The following is an 18362-nucleotide window of genomic DNA, read 5'->3' on the forward strand; positions in this document are numbered from 1 at the left end:
GGTCAGACTCTGTGGGTGAGTTATTCCGAACGGCTCGGAGCGACAGGGGAAAAGGCTGATTGGGCGAGAGCGGCTCTTACATCACAAGTGGCCGTTCCGTTGTTTACAAAGAAGCAGGAGAATCAATACAATGGACACGACCCCGGAGGAGCTGCAGGAGCGAGCGGCGCCCTCCCTCCTCACATTTGCATTGTGTTAATATTCATTCAGCCTTTAGCCCGGCGCACAAAACACACACACACACACACACACACACACACACACACACACCGGATAAACAAGAGCACGGACAGAGAGTGAGGGAGAGTGAGGGAGTCCACAGTGCAGGGCAGCGGTGGGACGTTATTTTGTCCATGGGGCGACGCGAGAAACAGAAAATATTGTGGAGGCCAAAACGCTTAAAGTTTGTATGGAGGATTTTTTTTTGTTTCAAACTGTCAGTGAAAGATTAAAATACCATTACAGAGACGCAGCAGCTTTGTAATTATGATGACCAAAAAAAAAAAAGAACGAAAATCTATCAACTGTGGACGTGTTGAGGCCAGATAAACATCAGCCAATAGAAAACGAGGCTCCCTCATTTTCTATTGGCTGTTGGGTTGTCAATCAAACTCCCTAGTATAACTGACTCGTCGGAGCGCGGGGATTACGTGGTTTACGCAGCGGTTCTTAGAGGCTTTTTCGAACTGTCGCTTCCTCGCTTTTCGCACAAAGTTTGTCGCGACGGCGGACGAGAATCCACGACCGGTTCACCGCAAAAGAAAGTCCGTTTTTGAGGTCGCTGAAAGAAGAAGAGAAGAGGAAAAGGAGCGAAGACAAACTGAGGTGATTCTTGGAGATCTCGTCCAGCGATGGCGCGACCGAAGCAGACGAAGGGTCTAAAAACTGACGCGTCGGTCGCTGAATTACTTCTAGACAGGAAACTTCAACAGTGATTCTGAACGCGCACAAGGACTGTCGCTGTATTTCTCTTCCCTTAAAAAAATCCTCTATACAACCTTTAACTCATTTCTGCATAATATGAATTGTGTTTCTTTATAAAAACCAGTAAATCTCATTGTTTTGACGAGCTGCTCAGACTGGTTAGAGTTTATGTTCTGACTCAGCGATGAAGAAGTGAGGTTGCCGACAGTGTTGGGAAAGTTACTTTTAAAATGTAATCCCCTACAGATTACAGATTACATACACCAAAATGTAGTTTGTAAAGGAATCCATTAAATTACTTAAAGTGAGTAATGTAATCTGAATACTTTGGATTACTTGATTTTCTGTAGAGAAACAAAGACGAGGAAATCTTCACATAAGAAGTTTTGTTTGGTAAAAGAAAATAAAACGTCCAGACTTTACAGAACCAAATAAAAAATATTATTGATAGAAAACAAAGAAACACGTCCACACAGCAGGATTCAGTCCTGTTAGATCCTGTTTTAGTCCTGGTTTAGTCCTGGTTCAGTCCATGTACGGCTCAAAAGTTCAGCTTTTTCGCAGTTAAATCCGTGTTAATCGATAATTGATCACTAAGAATTTCATCGATTACGTTAATTTTAATCGACAAACTGAATGTATGTTTGTGTGTCGTGACCAAACAGGTGTGTACATGTGTCTCTGCATCAGAAGGAGCGAGACACAAACAGTGGGTCAGTCTGTAACGAACCGAAGCACAAATGTGGATTTAACCAGGATTTGTAGAAGAAATTCCACACTTTCCGTTGCGTTGGGACAAGTGTGAGTCCATGTGCACAGTGGATAAAGCAGCACATATGTTTCTGTGTCCAGTGGGAAAAAGTTTTTCCAGGTGAGAGTCGCTCAATGTGGATGACGAGCCCCGCCCCCCTCCCCCCGTACGCTGTCCTGGTTTTGACAAACACAAATCTGGTCACACTGACCTGTATTCACCTGAGTCATGTCTTTTAATCCAACACAAGTTGAACCACATCAGCGACACAAGAGCTGGAGTTTTATCTTCACTTAGTTTATGTAAATTAGTGATGTGGTTTTAAGTTTTGTTTCTGTGAGATTTGAACAAAACTGAATTAAACACATTATAATGTCAAACAGCTGATGTGGATCTAGAGTCGTTATGTTTATATGTCGTAAAGTTGAATTTATTTATGCAGATTAGTGCAGATAGTAATAATAATGATGATCATTTTAATATAAAAACGTTAATGATTAATCGATAATCGAACGTTAATTCTTCCGATGATCGATTAAGAAAATTTCATCGAATGCCCGTCACCTTCACCTTTCACTATTTTTCAATTCCGTTGGGAAGAGAAACAGTTTAAACGGAGGTTTGAGTCACACACATCTGATTCACTTTTGCATTTATGAAGTTCACAGTTTTCCGCTGTTTGGATCCAACAACCACAACAATTAATGACGTCCGAATCCCAAAACTAAAATATGACAATATCAGAACCAGAAACAAAAGTGATATGGTTCAAAAGACTTGAAAAGATCCACTTTGTCAATAGACACGTCCCACTGGGAAAACAAACATGGAGTTTTGATGCTCACTTTTTTTTTTGGTGGATCCTTCCCAGTGTGACTTGCGCAATGATCGGAAGTCCGGAATTTGGGATGCATGTATTGTGAGTGATGCAAGTCAGGTCGTATGAAAAATTGACAATAAACTTTTCTGAGTTTTGAATTGAATTAGAGTTTCGTCCTGGTTTAGATTAATCAAAAATAACGACACCTGGGACATTTTTTTTTTTTGTATAAATCTGATGGGACGGGGAACACACATTTTTCAGAATCATAAATCTGTTCATACACACTTTGATGTTCATATTTTGATTCAGGGACAAAAAAAGTGAACTAAAAAATACACGAAAAAGAAAAGCAGAGCGAGTTAACGCCAACATTTTAAGACCAGAAGGAGGTTCCTCACAGCCGCAGTTACATTTCAACCTCCAGTTTACGCCATTTCCTTCGAGTCAACATCGGTTCAGCGTTTTCAAACATTATCCTAATTCTCGTGCCGTCGGCGACTCTCCGCGTTCTCCCGTGCTCTTTCGGCGGGCTCGTTAGGGCGTCCACTCCGCTCCGGGCGAACCGTGCACAGACTCGGGCGGATTAGCGTCACTGTCACTCGGGGGAAGGAGGCAGCGGCGTTATTAGAGAAGTGTGCACTCCGAGCGTCTGAATATAAAGCAGAGAATGTCCCGGGGCGCGACACAAACACAGACACAGAAACAGAAACGCGCCGTCGAGAGGGTTTAAAGTCCAATAACAAGAGGTGAGACTCAGACACGGGAAAACTACAATTTAGCCGACAGCAAACACAGATCATTACAGAGCTTAAAGGAACTGTACCTGATTTTTCTACAAGTATTGAACAAAATAAGCCTGGCCCCGGTGCAGAAATATTGTAAAAGCGGCTCTTGAGGTCAAATAAGTCTGCTGTGTTCTGTCTGTGTCTGAATATAAAGAAGTACCATATTTTCCGGGCTATAGATCGCTCTCTTAAGCCTCTAACTCCATCAAAAAACGACCGCGCGCTGCAATCCAGAGCGCCCCATACACGAATCCACTCGGGTGTCCCAGTACGACTTCAGTAAACTACAAAGCCGCAAACACACACGGAGCAGACAGCGACTGCACGGCGAAAAACACCCACAGACACACTCATCACTCCACGCCGACGAGGAACGGAACAGAGGAACGGAACGAAAAAGCAACGAGCGCGACGTGCCGCTTCTAGACACGACTGAACAACTGAGTCACTGCGAACACGTCGACAATCCAGCGACAGACACACCCTCCCTACACTAGGGTGGGGGGGGGGGGAGGGGTTAGTCCTGTTTTAGTCCTAGTTTAGTCCTGGATTAGTCCTCCTCTTCAGTCCTGGAATCAGTCCTGGGTTAGTCCTGGTTTAGTCTTGGTTTAGTCTTGGTTCAGTCCGTGGCGTAGGCAGCGCAAAAGTTTGATATAATCTCAGGTTAACGGGCAGGTGCGGTCCTGTCGAAGAAGAAGAAGAAGACGAAAATTCCTCATTGTCCAAACCACGACTATAAACTAAACACAGGCTTTTCTTTAACATCACTTTTATTCTTGATACAATCATAAATGAAACATTCTGAACCTTCTTTGTCATTAATATTAGTTTCTACCACCAGAAACAATGAAAATCCATTGCGGTTTATTTTGCACGATCATAAACGATAAACTTTTGTGCCGTTGTTATCATTACAACTAAGACCAAAATGTCAAGGCTCACTGCAGCAGGTACAGAGAGACGAGCCACAACATCCTAATGTAAGTCCACTGGAGCCAGAGTCAGAAGGAGCCGGAAGAGCCTCCTGGAGAACTTCCTGTTTGGCACACGGCGGCTCCAGCGTTAGATCTGTCCACTCGTATATACAGTCTGTGGTTGTATGAAAGTGATGATGATAATGATGATGTATAGAAAATGTCTCATAAAAAAGTTGCGTAATCATATTGTGTCTAAATGTGTGTGTTTACATCCAACATACAAATTTGATGTGAGCTACTTTTAAACTCTTTGAGTTTTCTGACCAGCTGCATGTGATGTTTATAATTTGTTTAACCCATATTGTCGATGTATTTCAGCAAAAAACAAAAAACAAAACAAAAAACAGAGGCATAACCGAACCCATCCAGAGCCATGAAAAAACACAACATAAGCACTGGAGTAAAACCAGACACAAAACTCCGCCAACAACTCGTACACCCCAAGGACAAAATCCCACAAGAACAAAAATGCAATGCCACATACGAAATCCAATGCAAATCATGCAATAAATCATACATAAGGGAAAACAGGCCGGGCATTTCACATCCGAAAAAAGGAACACCAAAAGGAATGCGAAAAGGAAACGTCAGGGAGACTCACCAGAACAAAAAGACAAAGCAGAACAGGAAAACCTAAAATCCTCCACATCAGACACTGTAAAAGGAACAACCACATTCTGGATCGGGACGGGGCTCGGGTCATTGGATCGGAAAACAACAAGTTCAAACGCTGGATCAAGGAGGACACTGAAATCAGGAAACGAGGCACGGACAGCATTAACCGTGATGACGGAGCGTTCCTCCTTTCACACACCTGGGACACCCTCCTCCAGAGACACCGGGCGACGGGAGGCGTGGTCAGTCTGAGCGACCTGCAGGTCCATCAGGTCTGACCACGCCTACAGGAAGTAACAACAGCTGATATACGACACGTCACCACCAACACCGCTGACAGTTCTGAAGATGCAGCAGCAGCAGCCGAAACATGTCAACAAGGTAAACACACTTTACTGCATTGTCTTAAAAAAGAACCCAAGAAGTTAAAACAAAAAAAAACAAAAAACATGTTTTTGGAGGAACATGGAGAATAATAATATTCTATATTCTAATATGTGAATATTACAAGAAAATTGCAAGAAAACAACCAAACCGGGTCATTTTTGTCCCACTTATGCATCTAAGGGTTAATGTGTGTAGGTCTTACAGGTTTGTAACTAGCACCATTTGATTCCCTGACCCTGAAAATGTGGGTTTAGCAGTTAAAATCAACATTTCAACTTATTCAGAGGCTGAGATATTCCAAAAATGACATTTTTAGGTTAGTAAATCCCCCAAAAATTCCCACTAAGGTCAAAAAATGAGAATAAGGAACCAGACTATATCCTTGTTTTTGTTGTTGTTGATTTTTCTTGTACTTTGCGCAGACAAATAAAATGAGTGAATGAATTTGTTTATTGCCATACTGTGGAACAAAGCTATAACATCTCCACAGAGACGAGCAGACGGCCGATCTGAGGAAAACATACTGACAGAATCAAAAGTAAAATGATTGAACTCAGATTTGGAGCTCTAATGAGGTGTATTGATTTTAAAGCAGGTTCGTGTTAGATTTAGTTCAACAGAAACAAATCGATGTTTTCTTCTTTGCAGTTTTTCTTTGTATATTTGCATTTGCTCGAATTACGTGTTCAAATAAACCCTCAGCCTTTTCAGCAGGTCTCACACTATCACGAAAATACTTTTACTTTTTAGTCCTGTTTACAAATGGAGTGAAGTTAAAGTTGTGAAAAGTGTTTAGAAACTCATCGTGGTGAGTAATTATGACGCTCTGAATGCAGAAGGTAAGAGATGAAGGACTTTGGAGCACTGCAAAATGGTTTAAAACTAATTTAGAAGTGTTTTTCACGGTTTTAAGACGGTAAAAATCAGGTACAGCTCCTTCAAATTGAATAAAGAGTAAACAGGATTCAGTTTGTTTTGTAGTAACGGTGAAGATATTTGAGTTTCTGAAATAAAGTGGGGCTTTTTTTCCTCTCTCTTTTTCATCTCTTCTCTCTCCCCAGGACGCCCCTCTCATCCCTGCAGCAAGAAGGAAGCAAAAAAGGAAGCAAGGAAACGAAACAAGGAGACGAGGGACCAGGGCAGAGAGTAAAAATGTGCTGCACTCCAGAGACGCAAGAAGGAATGGGAAGGAAACGAAAGAGGTTGCAAAGAAAGGAGACTAGGAACCAAGGAGACAAGAACCCAAGGCACCAGGGAGGAATGTGCTACAAAAAGGAGGCAAGGAAAGGAGACAAATAAACAAGGAGCCAGGGGAAAGTGTAAAAATGTGCTACACCCCAGAAACAGCAAGGGGACATGAGAAGAAAGCAAACGAGGACGCGAGGAAAGAAGACAAGGAGCCAGGGAGCAGTGTAAAACTGTGCTACGCCCCAGAGGCAGCAAGAAGGAAGCATAAAAAGGAGGTAAGGAAAGGTGACAAGAAGTCAAGGAGCCAGGGCAAAGTGTAAAACTGCGCTATGCCCCAGAGGCAGCAAGGAGATGGAGAAGGAAGCAAGTGAGGATGCAAGGAAAGAAGACAAGGAACCAGGGAGCAGTGTCAAAATGTGATACGCCCCAGAGGCAGCAAGAAGGAATGAGAAGGAACCATAAGAGGTTTTAAAGAAAGGAGACTAGGAACCGAGGAGACAAGGCACCAAGAAGGAATGTGCTACACCCCAGAAGGAGCAAGAAGGAAGCAGAAAAGGAGGCAAGGAAAGGAGACAATGCACCAAAGAGAGAGGGCAAAGTGTAAAATGTGGTCGACACCAGAGGCAGCAAGGAGATAGAGAAGGAAGCAAGCGAGGATGCAAGGAAAGGAGACAATGAGCCAGGGATCAGTGTAAAAATGTGCCTACGCCCCAGAGTCAGAAAGAAGGAATGGGAAGGAACCGAAAGAGGTCGAGACTAGGAACCAAGAAACCAAGGAGACAAGGCACAAAGTAGGAATGCGCTACGTCCCAGAGGCAGCAAGAAGGAATGGGAAGGAACTGAAACAGGTTGCAAGGAAATATAGGAGGAAGGAAAATATGTACCAAGGAGACAAGAAACCAAGGCACCAAGAAGGAATGTACTAGATCCTAGAGGCAGCAAAAAAGAAGCAAAAAAGGAAGCAAAGAAAGGAGACAATGAAACAAGGAGTCAGGGCAAAGTGTAAGGAGACAAGGAACCACGGAGCAGTGTAAAAATGTGCTTCGTTTCACAGGCAGCAAGAAGGAAGCAAAAAAGGAGGTAAGGAAGCGAGACAATGAACCAAAGAGCCAGAACTAAGTGTAAAAATGTGCTACGCCCCAGAGGCAGCAAGGAGACATGAGAAGGAAGCAAACGAGGACGCAAGAAAAGGAGACTAGGAGCCAAAGAAATAAGAAACCAAGGCACCAAGGAGGAATGTGCTAGACCCCAGATGCAGCAAGAAGGAAGATGGAAAAATGTAAATAAGGAGACAAGGAACCAGAGAGCAGTGTAAAAATGTGCTATGTCCCAGAGGCAGTAAGAAGGAAGTAAAAAAAAAAGGAGGTAAGGAAATGAGACAATGAACCAAGGAGCTAGGGCAAAGTGTAAAAGTGCACTACACCCCAGAAGCAGCAAGGAGACATGAGAAGGAAGCGAATGAGGACACAAGGAAAGAAGACAAGAAGCCAAGGAACCAGGGAGAAGTGTAAAAACCCGCTACGCCCCAGAGGCAGCAAGGAGACACGAGAAGGAAGCAAACGAGGACACAGGGAAAGGAGAGAAGAAGCCGCGGAACGAGGGAGCAGCGTAAAAATGTGCTACGCCCCGGAGCAAAGAGGCACAGGAAAAGGAAAAGAGGAGGCGAGGGAAGGAGACGAGGAGCCAAGGGAGCAGGGCGCAGCGTAAAAATGCAAATGCGTTTGACAATTACAAGAAAACTACGAGCAAAATCCACAGACGCGAGCTCCGAGCGGCACAAACCGGCTTCATTATGGAACAATTACAGCGGTTTGGTAAATAAATAAAATAAAAAAAGACGATTTGTACTTCCTGTTTTAGAGAGGAGGTGTTTAAAGAGGAGGTGTTGGGTTAAATGGACTTTCTAGAGCTTTCCTCCGTGTTCTAATGTTGTTTCCTCATCAAAAACACGTCTGAGAGGTTTTACTCGTCCATGCAGCGGCGGAAAAAGGAATCCATTTTGTTACTCGAGTAAAAGTACAAACACTGGAGCAAAGAAAAAGAAATCATGATTTTTTTTTCCCCCATACTGATCAGTCGGTATGATCATAAACAATTGTTTATTTTGGTACGATCATAAACGATGAACTTTTGCGCCTTCTTCATTACTGTTATTAGTTTGTACGAACATAAACGAAAAAAAAAAAAATCCTTAAATCTTTTATTCCCATTACCCTTTATTTTGTAGGATCATAAACTAAAACAAAAATCCATAAATTTTCATTCTCATTACTCCTTATTTTTTAGTACGATCATAAACGATAAACTTTTGTGCCTTCTTCATTACTATTATTAGTTTGTACGAACATAAACGAAAACAAAAAAAATCCTTAAATTTTTCATTCCCACTACCGTTTATTTTGTAGGACCATAAACGAAAACAAAAAAAAAAATCCTTACATTTTTCATTCTCATTACTGTTTATGATTAAAAAAAAAAAGTGTGAACCACATGATTATATAAAACTATTGGGGTTGGACTCTATAATTTTTTTAAACTTCATCCTCCTCCTTTTGAGTCTCAGGTCCCAAATATGTTCATGTACGTATCACTATTTTTGTTATTGTTTTTGAATTTTGTTGTACCTGACTCAGACAAATGAATGAATGAACGAATGAATCTTGATTTTTGATTCGATCTTCTTCCGTCTTATTAAAAACGTAAACATGTGGACTTCAGGTAAAAAGAGCGAAGGATCAAGATCAATACAGTTTTTATTTCGTGTTGAAAGGATTGAGAATTCTGGAAAAATTCAAATTTAAAGTTTGGATTGAGTTTGTACAATATATTAAATCTAAAATCATAAGTGCGTTATATTTAGGAGCAGACGCAAACCTTCATGACGTTGTCCCCGTCAAACACAAACCTAAACTAAAACTGTGTCTGTTTATGTTCTGAAAACGCTCCTGGATTTTCTTCTTTGCGGGTTGAAAAAAATTTGCATCCACACACGTGTCGGATCAATAAATATTCACGTCCAGACGACAACAGAGCACTGAGTGAAAAGGATGTAATACAGCTGCCACACCTGTATGTGGCGCTGTAACAATGATAATATTTAATAATGCAAATCTCATCACCGTGTTTTAAACTTTAAGGTCATTTAGTCGATTTTAGATTCTATCCCAGAAATACAACTTTGTTTTATTTTGTAAAAGTTAAACACAAGTCACAGAGAGAACACTCATCTTCCACTGAGTCGTGTCCTTTAGTCCAAAGCATAAGACACACCAATACCACGCACACACGCACATCAAGACAACAATGAGCGAAAGCACGACGACATCGAGAAATATCACTTACTTAAGCTCAGTCTTATGACTAAACTACACCGAGCATCATGTGTTTAATTTCACTCAGCTTCTGTGACAAATGCATAAACAAATAATCAGACGCAAAATATCACTCAAACAGCAAACTTCGCTGATGAGACAGGCGCTCGGAACATAGCAGTTTTCTAAGGCGCGACACGGCAAGCCAAGCCATCACCGACTCAAGGCTGTCAAAACTGTCAATTTACGAACATTCGTAATTTGTGCTACACTCGATGGAGGTCTAGTTGCCTCGAGGCAATTATCCACGAACATGCACAGGGACACTGCACAAGGCATCTTGCATAGCTCGCACCGCAAGCTCACAGAGGATCATGGCATGCATTACAACGACACACGACACGCGGCATCGTCGATGTCGTTGTTTTCACAACAAGACCTACGCTGCACTATCACGACATTCTAGTTCGCTCTCACAACGACAACACAACACCTACGTGAGTTCTGCTGGGTAACAGATGTTCTCCTTAGAGACCGCACTTCTGGGTAGATTCTTGGCGTCTTGAAGATCTCCGGTACTAAAAATTAGTGTAGATAAGTTTTGTCTTCTTGTCGTGTTGTCCACACATAAACGACACGTGAGTCTGTGTTGCGATCGATTGAGACGACAAAGACTCTAAATAAGTGGAGATACATAGATAGTGATCTTACTCGCTATGATGCAGAGATAATAAACTCTCTCATAGCTTCAGAGAGGAAGAACGAATGTCGAGACACTGACGATCAACGAAAGTCTTGAAAAAGCATAGGTCTGTGCGTACTGTTCTGGGATACTGGTATCACGCGTATCTTGTTACTGCACGGTTTCTGATCAGCACGGGTCTTGGATTCCTGCGGCTCTCATAGACATTCCTGGTTTTCATGTATCCAGCCAACTTAACTTGTTCATGGTTTGCTTGTTTGATCACTAGAGTCTGGTTTCTAGGATTGTTCCCTTGGCCTCAATAAGGTACTCAGATCATCTTCACTTGGATTTTGACGTTAATTGGAGGCTGTCCGCGATCACGTGAGGGTCCTGGCTGAGGCTCACAATCTCTATAGGGCTGGTGCACTCCACCTGACTTCATGGAGCAACTCTCTTCTCGAAGGCGTACGCTCGTGGTCTTTCTTCGCATCAGCTTCTGCATACTATCCGTTCGCATATCGACGACGATCCAGTGCTACTTGGGATGCGTCTATGTCTTTGCTCTGCTCTCGACTCTAAACTAGTCTTGCTCGAGATCTCGATCTTTTTAGTTCTTGCGACGTCCTACTCTAGATGTCCTGTCTCCTTGTGTCTCTGCTTATGTCTGCGGAGACACGTATGGCGTCACGCATATAAGCTTCTGCTCTGCTCCATTGCTCTCGATCGCGCAGATGCAACAGTGTTATCATTGTATTACTGTCTGTCTGCTCTGTCTGCTCTGATCTGGCGTGTGTTGTTGCTTCCGGTGTTGCGTTGCTGCCGCTGTCTGCGTTTTCTGTCTGGCTCGCTTGCTCGTCGTGTGTGTGCGTCGCGCTTCATTGATTCGCTGGCTTGCGCTGGAGTGTTGTGTCGCTGGTCGTGGTCGTCTGTTGGCTCTGGTTCGCTGTTGCTCGGTCGCTGCTGTCGCGGTCGCTGTGTCGTCGCTCGTCCGTTCTGCTTGCGTCTGCCTTCTGTTGTCATGGCGTTAGTGCCTCGTTGTTGCGTGCTCGTGTTGGCGTCCGTTCCGTTCTGGCGTATGTTGCTGTGCTTGTCTGTTTGCCTGTGCTGGTGTTGTGCTCCGTTGCTCGTGCTGGTTCATGTCTGCTGTCTCGCTGTTGTCTGTGTGATTGCATGCGTTGTGGTGTCGGTGTGCTTCTCGGGTTGCGGCGTGTGTGCTGTGCGTCTGCGGTTTGGCTGTCCGATTTGTGTGCACTGTAGCTCTTGTGGCTTGTGCTTGTCTTGTTGTGCCGCTGTTTGTCTGTCTGCTCTGTCTCTCCGTTGCGTCCGCTGTCGCTGTGTGTGTTCGCTTGCCGTGTGCCTGTTTCTGCTCTGCCTGCTCCTGGTCTGCTCTGTCTGCTCCGTTAGCGCTCTGCTCGCTGTGCGTCTGCTTCGACTGTAGTCTGATTCGCTGTCGTCTCTTGAGTCTGCTTGTCCGGTGTGCGTCGTCGTGTCGTGCTTGCGTGTGCGCTTCCGTCTGCTGCGTCTGCTCCAGTTCGTGCTGTGTGCTGCTGGTCGTCCTGTGGTGTTGTCTGCTTGTGGCTCGCTATCTATGTCTCGTTCTGCTGTCTTCTGCTCTGTCTGCTCCGTGGTCGTCTTGTGTAGTCGGAGCTTTGTGATCATACGTGGTATGCTGTTCGCGTGTGCGCTGATGTTGGGTCTGTGGTGAGTAAGCAGTGGTGTTTGACACAGATGTGTTGTCGCCTGTGTCCTTGCTGGCTTGTGCTAGACGTGTAGAGTATAGCTGAATGATGATTGTGGGTTCACACGAAAACATGTGTCATTGTGCGTTCACTATATCTATGGCATAGCTGTTGTGTGTGTCGTTATAGTCTGACGTTATTTAAATTGATGTGGTGAATGTTTGTTTGAGTAGATAGTAGTTTGGTTGTGTGTCGATGTAGTTGCTTGTTGTTTATTTGCAGTTGTCTGCTGTTTTGCTCGTCGTGTGGCGTTATGCTGGAATTGTAGTCGATTATGCTCGATGTCGTGAGAGATTGTAAGTGTGTCGTCTCGACTGTTGTGGGGCACTAAATAAAGGCCATGTCGTTAGCGCTTATATCTTAGATCGCGTTGATTGATGTGGGGGTATGATTGTTGAGTGTGGATTGTTTGTGTCTGTGTTTGAATAGAGTGCTGAGGATGTTGTGGGTTGCATGTGTCGCTGTAGTGCGCTCGTGCAGGGATAGACGTATTATTCGAATATGAGATGCCTAGAAGAATGGTCTAGAGTAGATGATGTGTGCGTGCGTATGTGTGTGTGTGTTTGATGGTGGAAGGGGTCATAGAACCATGTATGTTGAGCTCAGGGAGCCTTACGCAGTTGTTCGTCAACTCTTCTGCTTCAGTATGGCTCCCACGAAGAGATGATAGTTCTGTAGGACTTTATACAACAGTAAGTTGTGGGGCGTAAGAGAAAACACATATAATCGATAGTATTAATATATGTTAGTTGACTGATGGAGGCGACTTTGTGATATATAAAAAAATGATTACATCCAAAAACGATGACATGTCGGGTGAGCAGGTTCTGTAGTAAGCTAGTATAACGCTGTTGCAACAAGCGCAAACTCTATCAAATTTAATTGGGTATGTCACTTAAAGTAAAATGAAAGCGCGTGAGATGGTACACTTATTTACCGCAATGGTGCTGTAGATTAAAACATGATATATCCACATGTGTGTCCACTCGTGTCTACATGTGTGACCAGGATGACTTTGATGTTTCTGAGATTTACTCATGCACAGGTTTTCTTAGGGCATACAGCTATAATCAAGAGAGACGTGTTAAAGACCGACTCCACTAACCGACGGGATTAAGGAGAAAAAGGTTACGTACAGGCGGCATCAATACAAGTGTGTGACTCTCATGGTGCAACGTGATCTTGCTCGCTGAGGTGACCTCTCATTATTATTAATAACTAAAAAATATGTCTCGCGAACACAAAAAAAAGGTCCATCACATACATATACATTCCACAAACTTTAGAGGCTAAAGATCAGCCGTAATACAAGAGGCAGTAGCAAAACATATAGTAACTGACTTGGTACTCAGAAACTAATTTAACGACACAACAAAGAGTGGAGACAGATGTGCAGAGACACTACTCATATGGGAATGCGGTACCTCATAAGTATTAAATAGCGTGTCTAGATCTGTTGAGTCTCTAATCGCTATAGATTGGATCTGTGATAACTCGGTCTTTGATGTGGATGCTTTTGGAAGCATTTGACATAGAAGACTCAAACAGAGGAGCAAGCCAGGGCTCAGTGGAATTGGGATACCCAGCTCTCAATTGTGGTAGCATGACCTTGTAGCGGTGTGCAGATGAGAGGACGGCTACATGCCTTCGATTATCGAGCGCTGTGTTTAGCAGTTCTTATGTGGTTGGTGTCAGTAGTAGCGTCCGGTCTGAAGCCTGTCCAGGTCGTTGTGTAGCTAGTGCGATCATGTAGTGTTGTTGCCTCAAGAAGTCCTCTTTCATTGATGGATGCACGCTGTTGTGCTTGTTGCTTAGCTACCTGTGTGTAGCAGCTCCATGTTGGTATGCTATGTTTAAGATAGAGTAGATGACGTAGCGGATCTCCGTCGGCGTTGTTTGTGGACTTCGTCATGACTACGAGTTGGTCTCTATAAACTCTAGCAAGACTTGCTGCAGATCCGAGGAGAAGACTAAATTTACTAGTGGAGTGGAGGACGCTAAATTATAATATAGATTATTTTAGATGCTGGGTATTTCAAGAGTGCCTAGGGTTATAGTCCTGTGTTGTTTATGGAAACTACAAGCTTGTTCGAGTGGTTTAGTGTTCTGGTTGTTTTCCTATGAATGAGTACTCGGCTCTGTCCTGGTTCTTAGTTTTGTAACGTGTTAGTAACGCTGAAAGCAGTGTTAAGTCCTGCCGGCCTAGTTTGGTTTAGTCCCTGGTTTAGTCCTGGTTAGTAGTCGAGTATTATGTTTCCTATTTTGGTTTTAAATCAACAATAGTTTACGTCTCTAAAGTTGTATTAAGTTACCTGGATCACTAGAATGATGTCTCTCACATCACTTCAGTTTTACGTACTGTTGGATCTCGAGTGTTTGGCCTTGGATTCATGTTTCTATACGCTGGTGTTTAGCTCCTGAGTGTTTAGTCACTCACCTGAGGGTTTAGCTTACGTGGATTTAAGTCCTGTTGTTTATAGATTCTCGTGTTGTTGTACTTAGTATATAGGCTACCATCGGTTTAAGTCCTGAGTTTAGTCCTCTGGCTTTAGTTGGGATTTTCAAGTCGCCCGGTTATTTTAACGTGTCTTGAGTTTGAAGTACTCATGGTATTAGGCATAGGTATATGATGTGTGCTCTGGTTTAAGGATGCCCTGGTGTTTATGTTCTACGGGGGGTTAGTTCTTCTCGGTTTCACGGCTAACTGCTGAGTCTTAAGTCTGGTTCCTGCGGCTCTCACGTTGTTTAGTTCTACCGTGGTAGTCTAGCATCTCTGGATCACTTTATTGCTAGTGGGTTTAGGCGTCACGATGTGATGTTTAAGTTTGGTTTTAGACACGCTGCGTTCTACGCATCCTGGTTTCTAGTCTGAGGCCTTTGTCTCCTGTCTATGGACGTCTTAGTGTGCTAGGTTTATGCTACGTAGGCGCTTTTACGATATACTTGGCTGTGTCTGGTTAGTTCTAGTGTTTTGGTCCCAGTTAATGTGCCTCTGCTTTTTTTAACACTCGTCTTCGTGTTTATTAGGAGAAGTGCGCAGACGATCTGTCTTTTTTACGGTATGAATATATGTTTGGTATATCGAATCGTTTATGTTTTTGGGTGTAACTTCTGGTTTGATGTCATAGTGTATTGAGTCCTGAGGTTTAGGTTATCTGGGTCTAAGAGCTCCTGCGGTTTAGAGTCTGGGTTTATGCTCTGGTCTTAAGAGTTCATGATTTTAGTCGGGTTTTTGTTCTGGTTTAAGTCTGGTTTAGTTCTGGTTTAGTCCTGGTTTAGGTTTCTGGTTTAGTTTCTGGTTTTAGTCCTGGTTTAGTTTCTGGTTTAGTCCTGGTTTTAGTCCTGGTTTAGTCCTGGTTTAGTCCTGGTTTAGTCCTGGTTTAGTTCTTGCGTTGGGTTTAGTTCCGCGAGGGCGGTTTAGTTTGGTTTAGTCCTGGTTTAAGTTCTGGTTTAGTTCTGGTTGTACCTGATCATAGGTTTAGTCCGGCGTATTAGTACTTCTGAGATTATCTCTGATAGTTCCTACGGTTTTTAGAAGTTATCTGGTTTTAATGGATTTGGCGATGTTTGGATACGTTGTTTCAGTTTGTCTTACGTAGGCAGACGGCTCTATAACAGCTGATGCGCATTAAATAATAATAAATTAAGACAACTGAAGATTATTTTAACAGGCAGACGCAACACATTCAACTAAATATTATGACCCACCAGTTTAATTAGGCTCCGAGTTCTAGTTATTTCGATTCAGTTTTCCTCTGTGTCCTCTCCAATAGGATCACACTGTGCGAGTGGAAGTAAGAGTGGTCTGGCTTACACTTCTACAGAGCTGAATATTAGGTTTGAGATCAGAAGTAACTCTAGTATATTTATTCTTTGCTCACTATTGGAATAGGATAGTGTTCGAGCTCGAGCTTCGTATTTCAATCATATGGAAGTAACGGCTCATTCACCCTGGGATCTCTAGGCCTGGCTCAGAGGAATTCTTCAGGATACATGTGATGTTTGTTATAAGCCAGCCCACTTTTGATGGAATACACTGAGCAACTTTAAACAATTGCTCGGACACAACTTGCAAGTGGTCAGCAGCTAGAAGTTGTTTCTGAAGATAAATTTTAGACAGTTCACGTACAAATGAATATCTATATCTTATCTTAACAACAACTAAAACGAAAAAAAAGCTACTCTCTTGGTTGTCTCGTACAAACGTTGAGTATGCGGTGTTGTTTTTCTTGATTTTTTTTTTTCAGAATTGGGTTTTCGCTAACAAATTCGCTAAATGCGGCGATAACGGCGCGGTGAAACGCCATGTTGCGGTTCCGAGTGTCGGGTTGGGTCGGGGGTGAAGCCCGCGTAGACCGTCGGGTGACCGCGGCGAAAAGACCGACGCAGGACTCCACGCTCCACGAGACGGAGAACAGCCGACGCCCGATCGAGATTTGAGACACTCTGATCCACGAGCTCAGGGACAAACTAGAGGCCAAGTTCTAGTCCAAGATTAGTCCTGGTTTAGTCCTGGTTTAGTCCTGGTTTACATCTGGTTTACACCTGTTTTAGACCTGTTTTAGTCCTGGTTTAGTCCTGGTTTAGTTCTGGTTTAGTCTGTAGAATTTAGGGTTTCTTATGATTTAGTGTTTGTTGGTTGTTCTAGATCTGCGTGTTAGATCTGGTTTTAGGGTCTGCGATTTATAAGCATTTCTCGGGTTCTATAGAATCTGTTGGCTCCTTGCTAGACACTTAGTTTTATCAGGTCCTGAGGGGCTCTAGACTATAGGTTTCTTTGTCCAGGTTCAGTCCTCGCGCTATTTCAACAATTCACTGGAGGCAGAGTTAAGTCTCATAGTGACTTTAAACTAAATGCGTGTTAGCACCTGCGTTTTAATGACGTTGGTATTAGTACCTGTGTTTATATATGTCAGTTCTGGTATATCATGTATCTGCTTTAGTTATAAGGGTGTACGTTCTGGAGTATAGACCTATACTTTAGTCCTGGTCTTAACGTACTAGAGGTCTTATAGATCTTGTTTGGTCGTACTAGGTTTCCAGATTTTGGTTGTATGAAAGGGATTGTAATTAACCTGTCTTTTAACGTTTTCCATGGGTTTTCAGTAGGAGATCGTGTGTGAAGATTTTTAGGTCATGTGTTCTTTGAACCTTGAGGTCTAATATGGTATCTTGTAGGTTGTATAGTCCTTGGTGCTGTAGAATTTTTCTGGTATTAAAGCTCTCATGGGAGCTCTATTCTGGTTTTACTGTATTACACGTTCTGGTTTAGTCCTGTTTAGTTCTGGTTAGATCCTATGAACATGTTACGAGTGTGCGAGAGCTTGAGTGTGCCTTGTGTTTTTGTGTCCTGTTGAGGAGTAATATGGCTTAGAGTCTGGCTTTAAAGTTTCGTTGGGTCATAGGTCTCATAGGTTTACGTTCTGGTAGTTCTGGTTTAGTCCTGGTTTAGTTTCTGGTTTAGTTCTGGTGGTAGATCTGAGTAACAAATCTAGTCCATGGGTTTGTAGTTTTGTCTGAGTTTAGAGGGACACATAGGTTTAGTTCTGGTTTAGTCTGGTTTTAGTTTTGGTCTTGGTTACTTGGTTAGGTCCTGGTTTAGTTCTGGTTTAGTTCTGGTTTTAGTCTGGTTTAGTCCTGGTTTAGTCTGGTTCTGGTAGTTCGGTTTAGTCCTGGTTTAGTTCCTGGTTTTCCTGTTTTATTCCTGTTTAGACCTGGTTTAGTCCTGGTTTAGTTCTGGTTTAGTCTGGTTTAGTCTGTTTAGTCTGGTGTTTAGTCTGGTTTAGTCTGTGGGTTTAGTTCTGGTTTAGTCCTGGTTTAGTTCCTGGTTTAGTGTTTTAGTCCTGGTTTAGTTCTGGTTTAGTCCTGGTTTAGTTCCTGGTTTTAGTCCTGGTTTAGTTCCTGGTTTAGTCCCTGGTTTAGTCTGGTTTAGTCCTGGTTTAGTTCCTGGTTTAGTTCTGGTTTAGTTTCCTGGTTTAGTCCTGGTTAGTTTTTTGTCCTGGTAGTTCTGGTTTAGTCTGGTTTAGTTCTGGTTTAGTCCTGGTTTAGTCTGGTTTAGTCCTGGTTTAGTCCTGGTGGTTTAAGTCCTGGTTTAGTTCTGGTTTAGTTCTGGTTTAGTCCTGGTTTAGTCCTTGGTTTAGTCCTGGTTTAGTTCTGGTTTAGTCTGGTTTAGTCCTG

The 18362-nt window shown here is 43.0% G+C and overlaps 1 protein-coding gene across 1 annotated transcript in view; it reads right to left on the bottom strand.

Moving 5' to 3' along the window:
* The window catches only part of LOC110170326 (voltage-dependent T-type calcium channel subunit alpha-1I-like), a 475861-nt gene that overhangs the window by 375546 nt on the left and 81953 nt on the right, over nucleotides 1-18362 (bottom strand). The window contains exons 4-5 of the mRNA XM_055158519.1: nucleotides 16136-16284; nucleotides 11621-12142 (exon numbers count right to left, since the gene is read on the bottom strand). Of these exons, the coding sequence (XP_055014494.1) occupies nucleotides 11621-12142; nucleotides 16136-16284 (671 nt within the window). The remainder of the gene's footprint in view (nucleotides 1-11620; nucleotides 12143-16135; nucleotides 16285-18362) is intronic.

The sequence above is a fragment of the Boleophthalmus pectinirostris genome, unplaced genomic scaffold (genome assembly GCF_026225935.1).
Source record: "Boleophthalmus pectinirostris isolate CB_2022bp ecotype Guang Dong unplaced genomic scaffold, ASM2622593v1 HiC_scaffold_22, whole genome shotgun sequence".
Classification (NCBI taxonomy): Eukaryota; Metazoa; Chordata; class Actinopteri; order Gobiiformes; family Gobiidae; genus Boleophthalmus; species Boleophthalmus pectinirostris.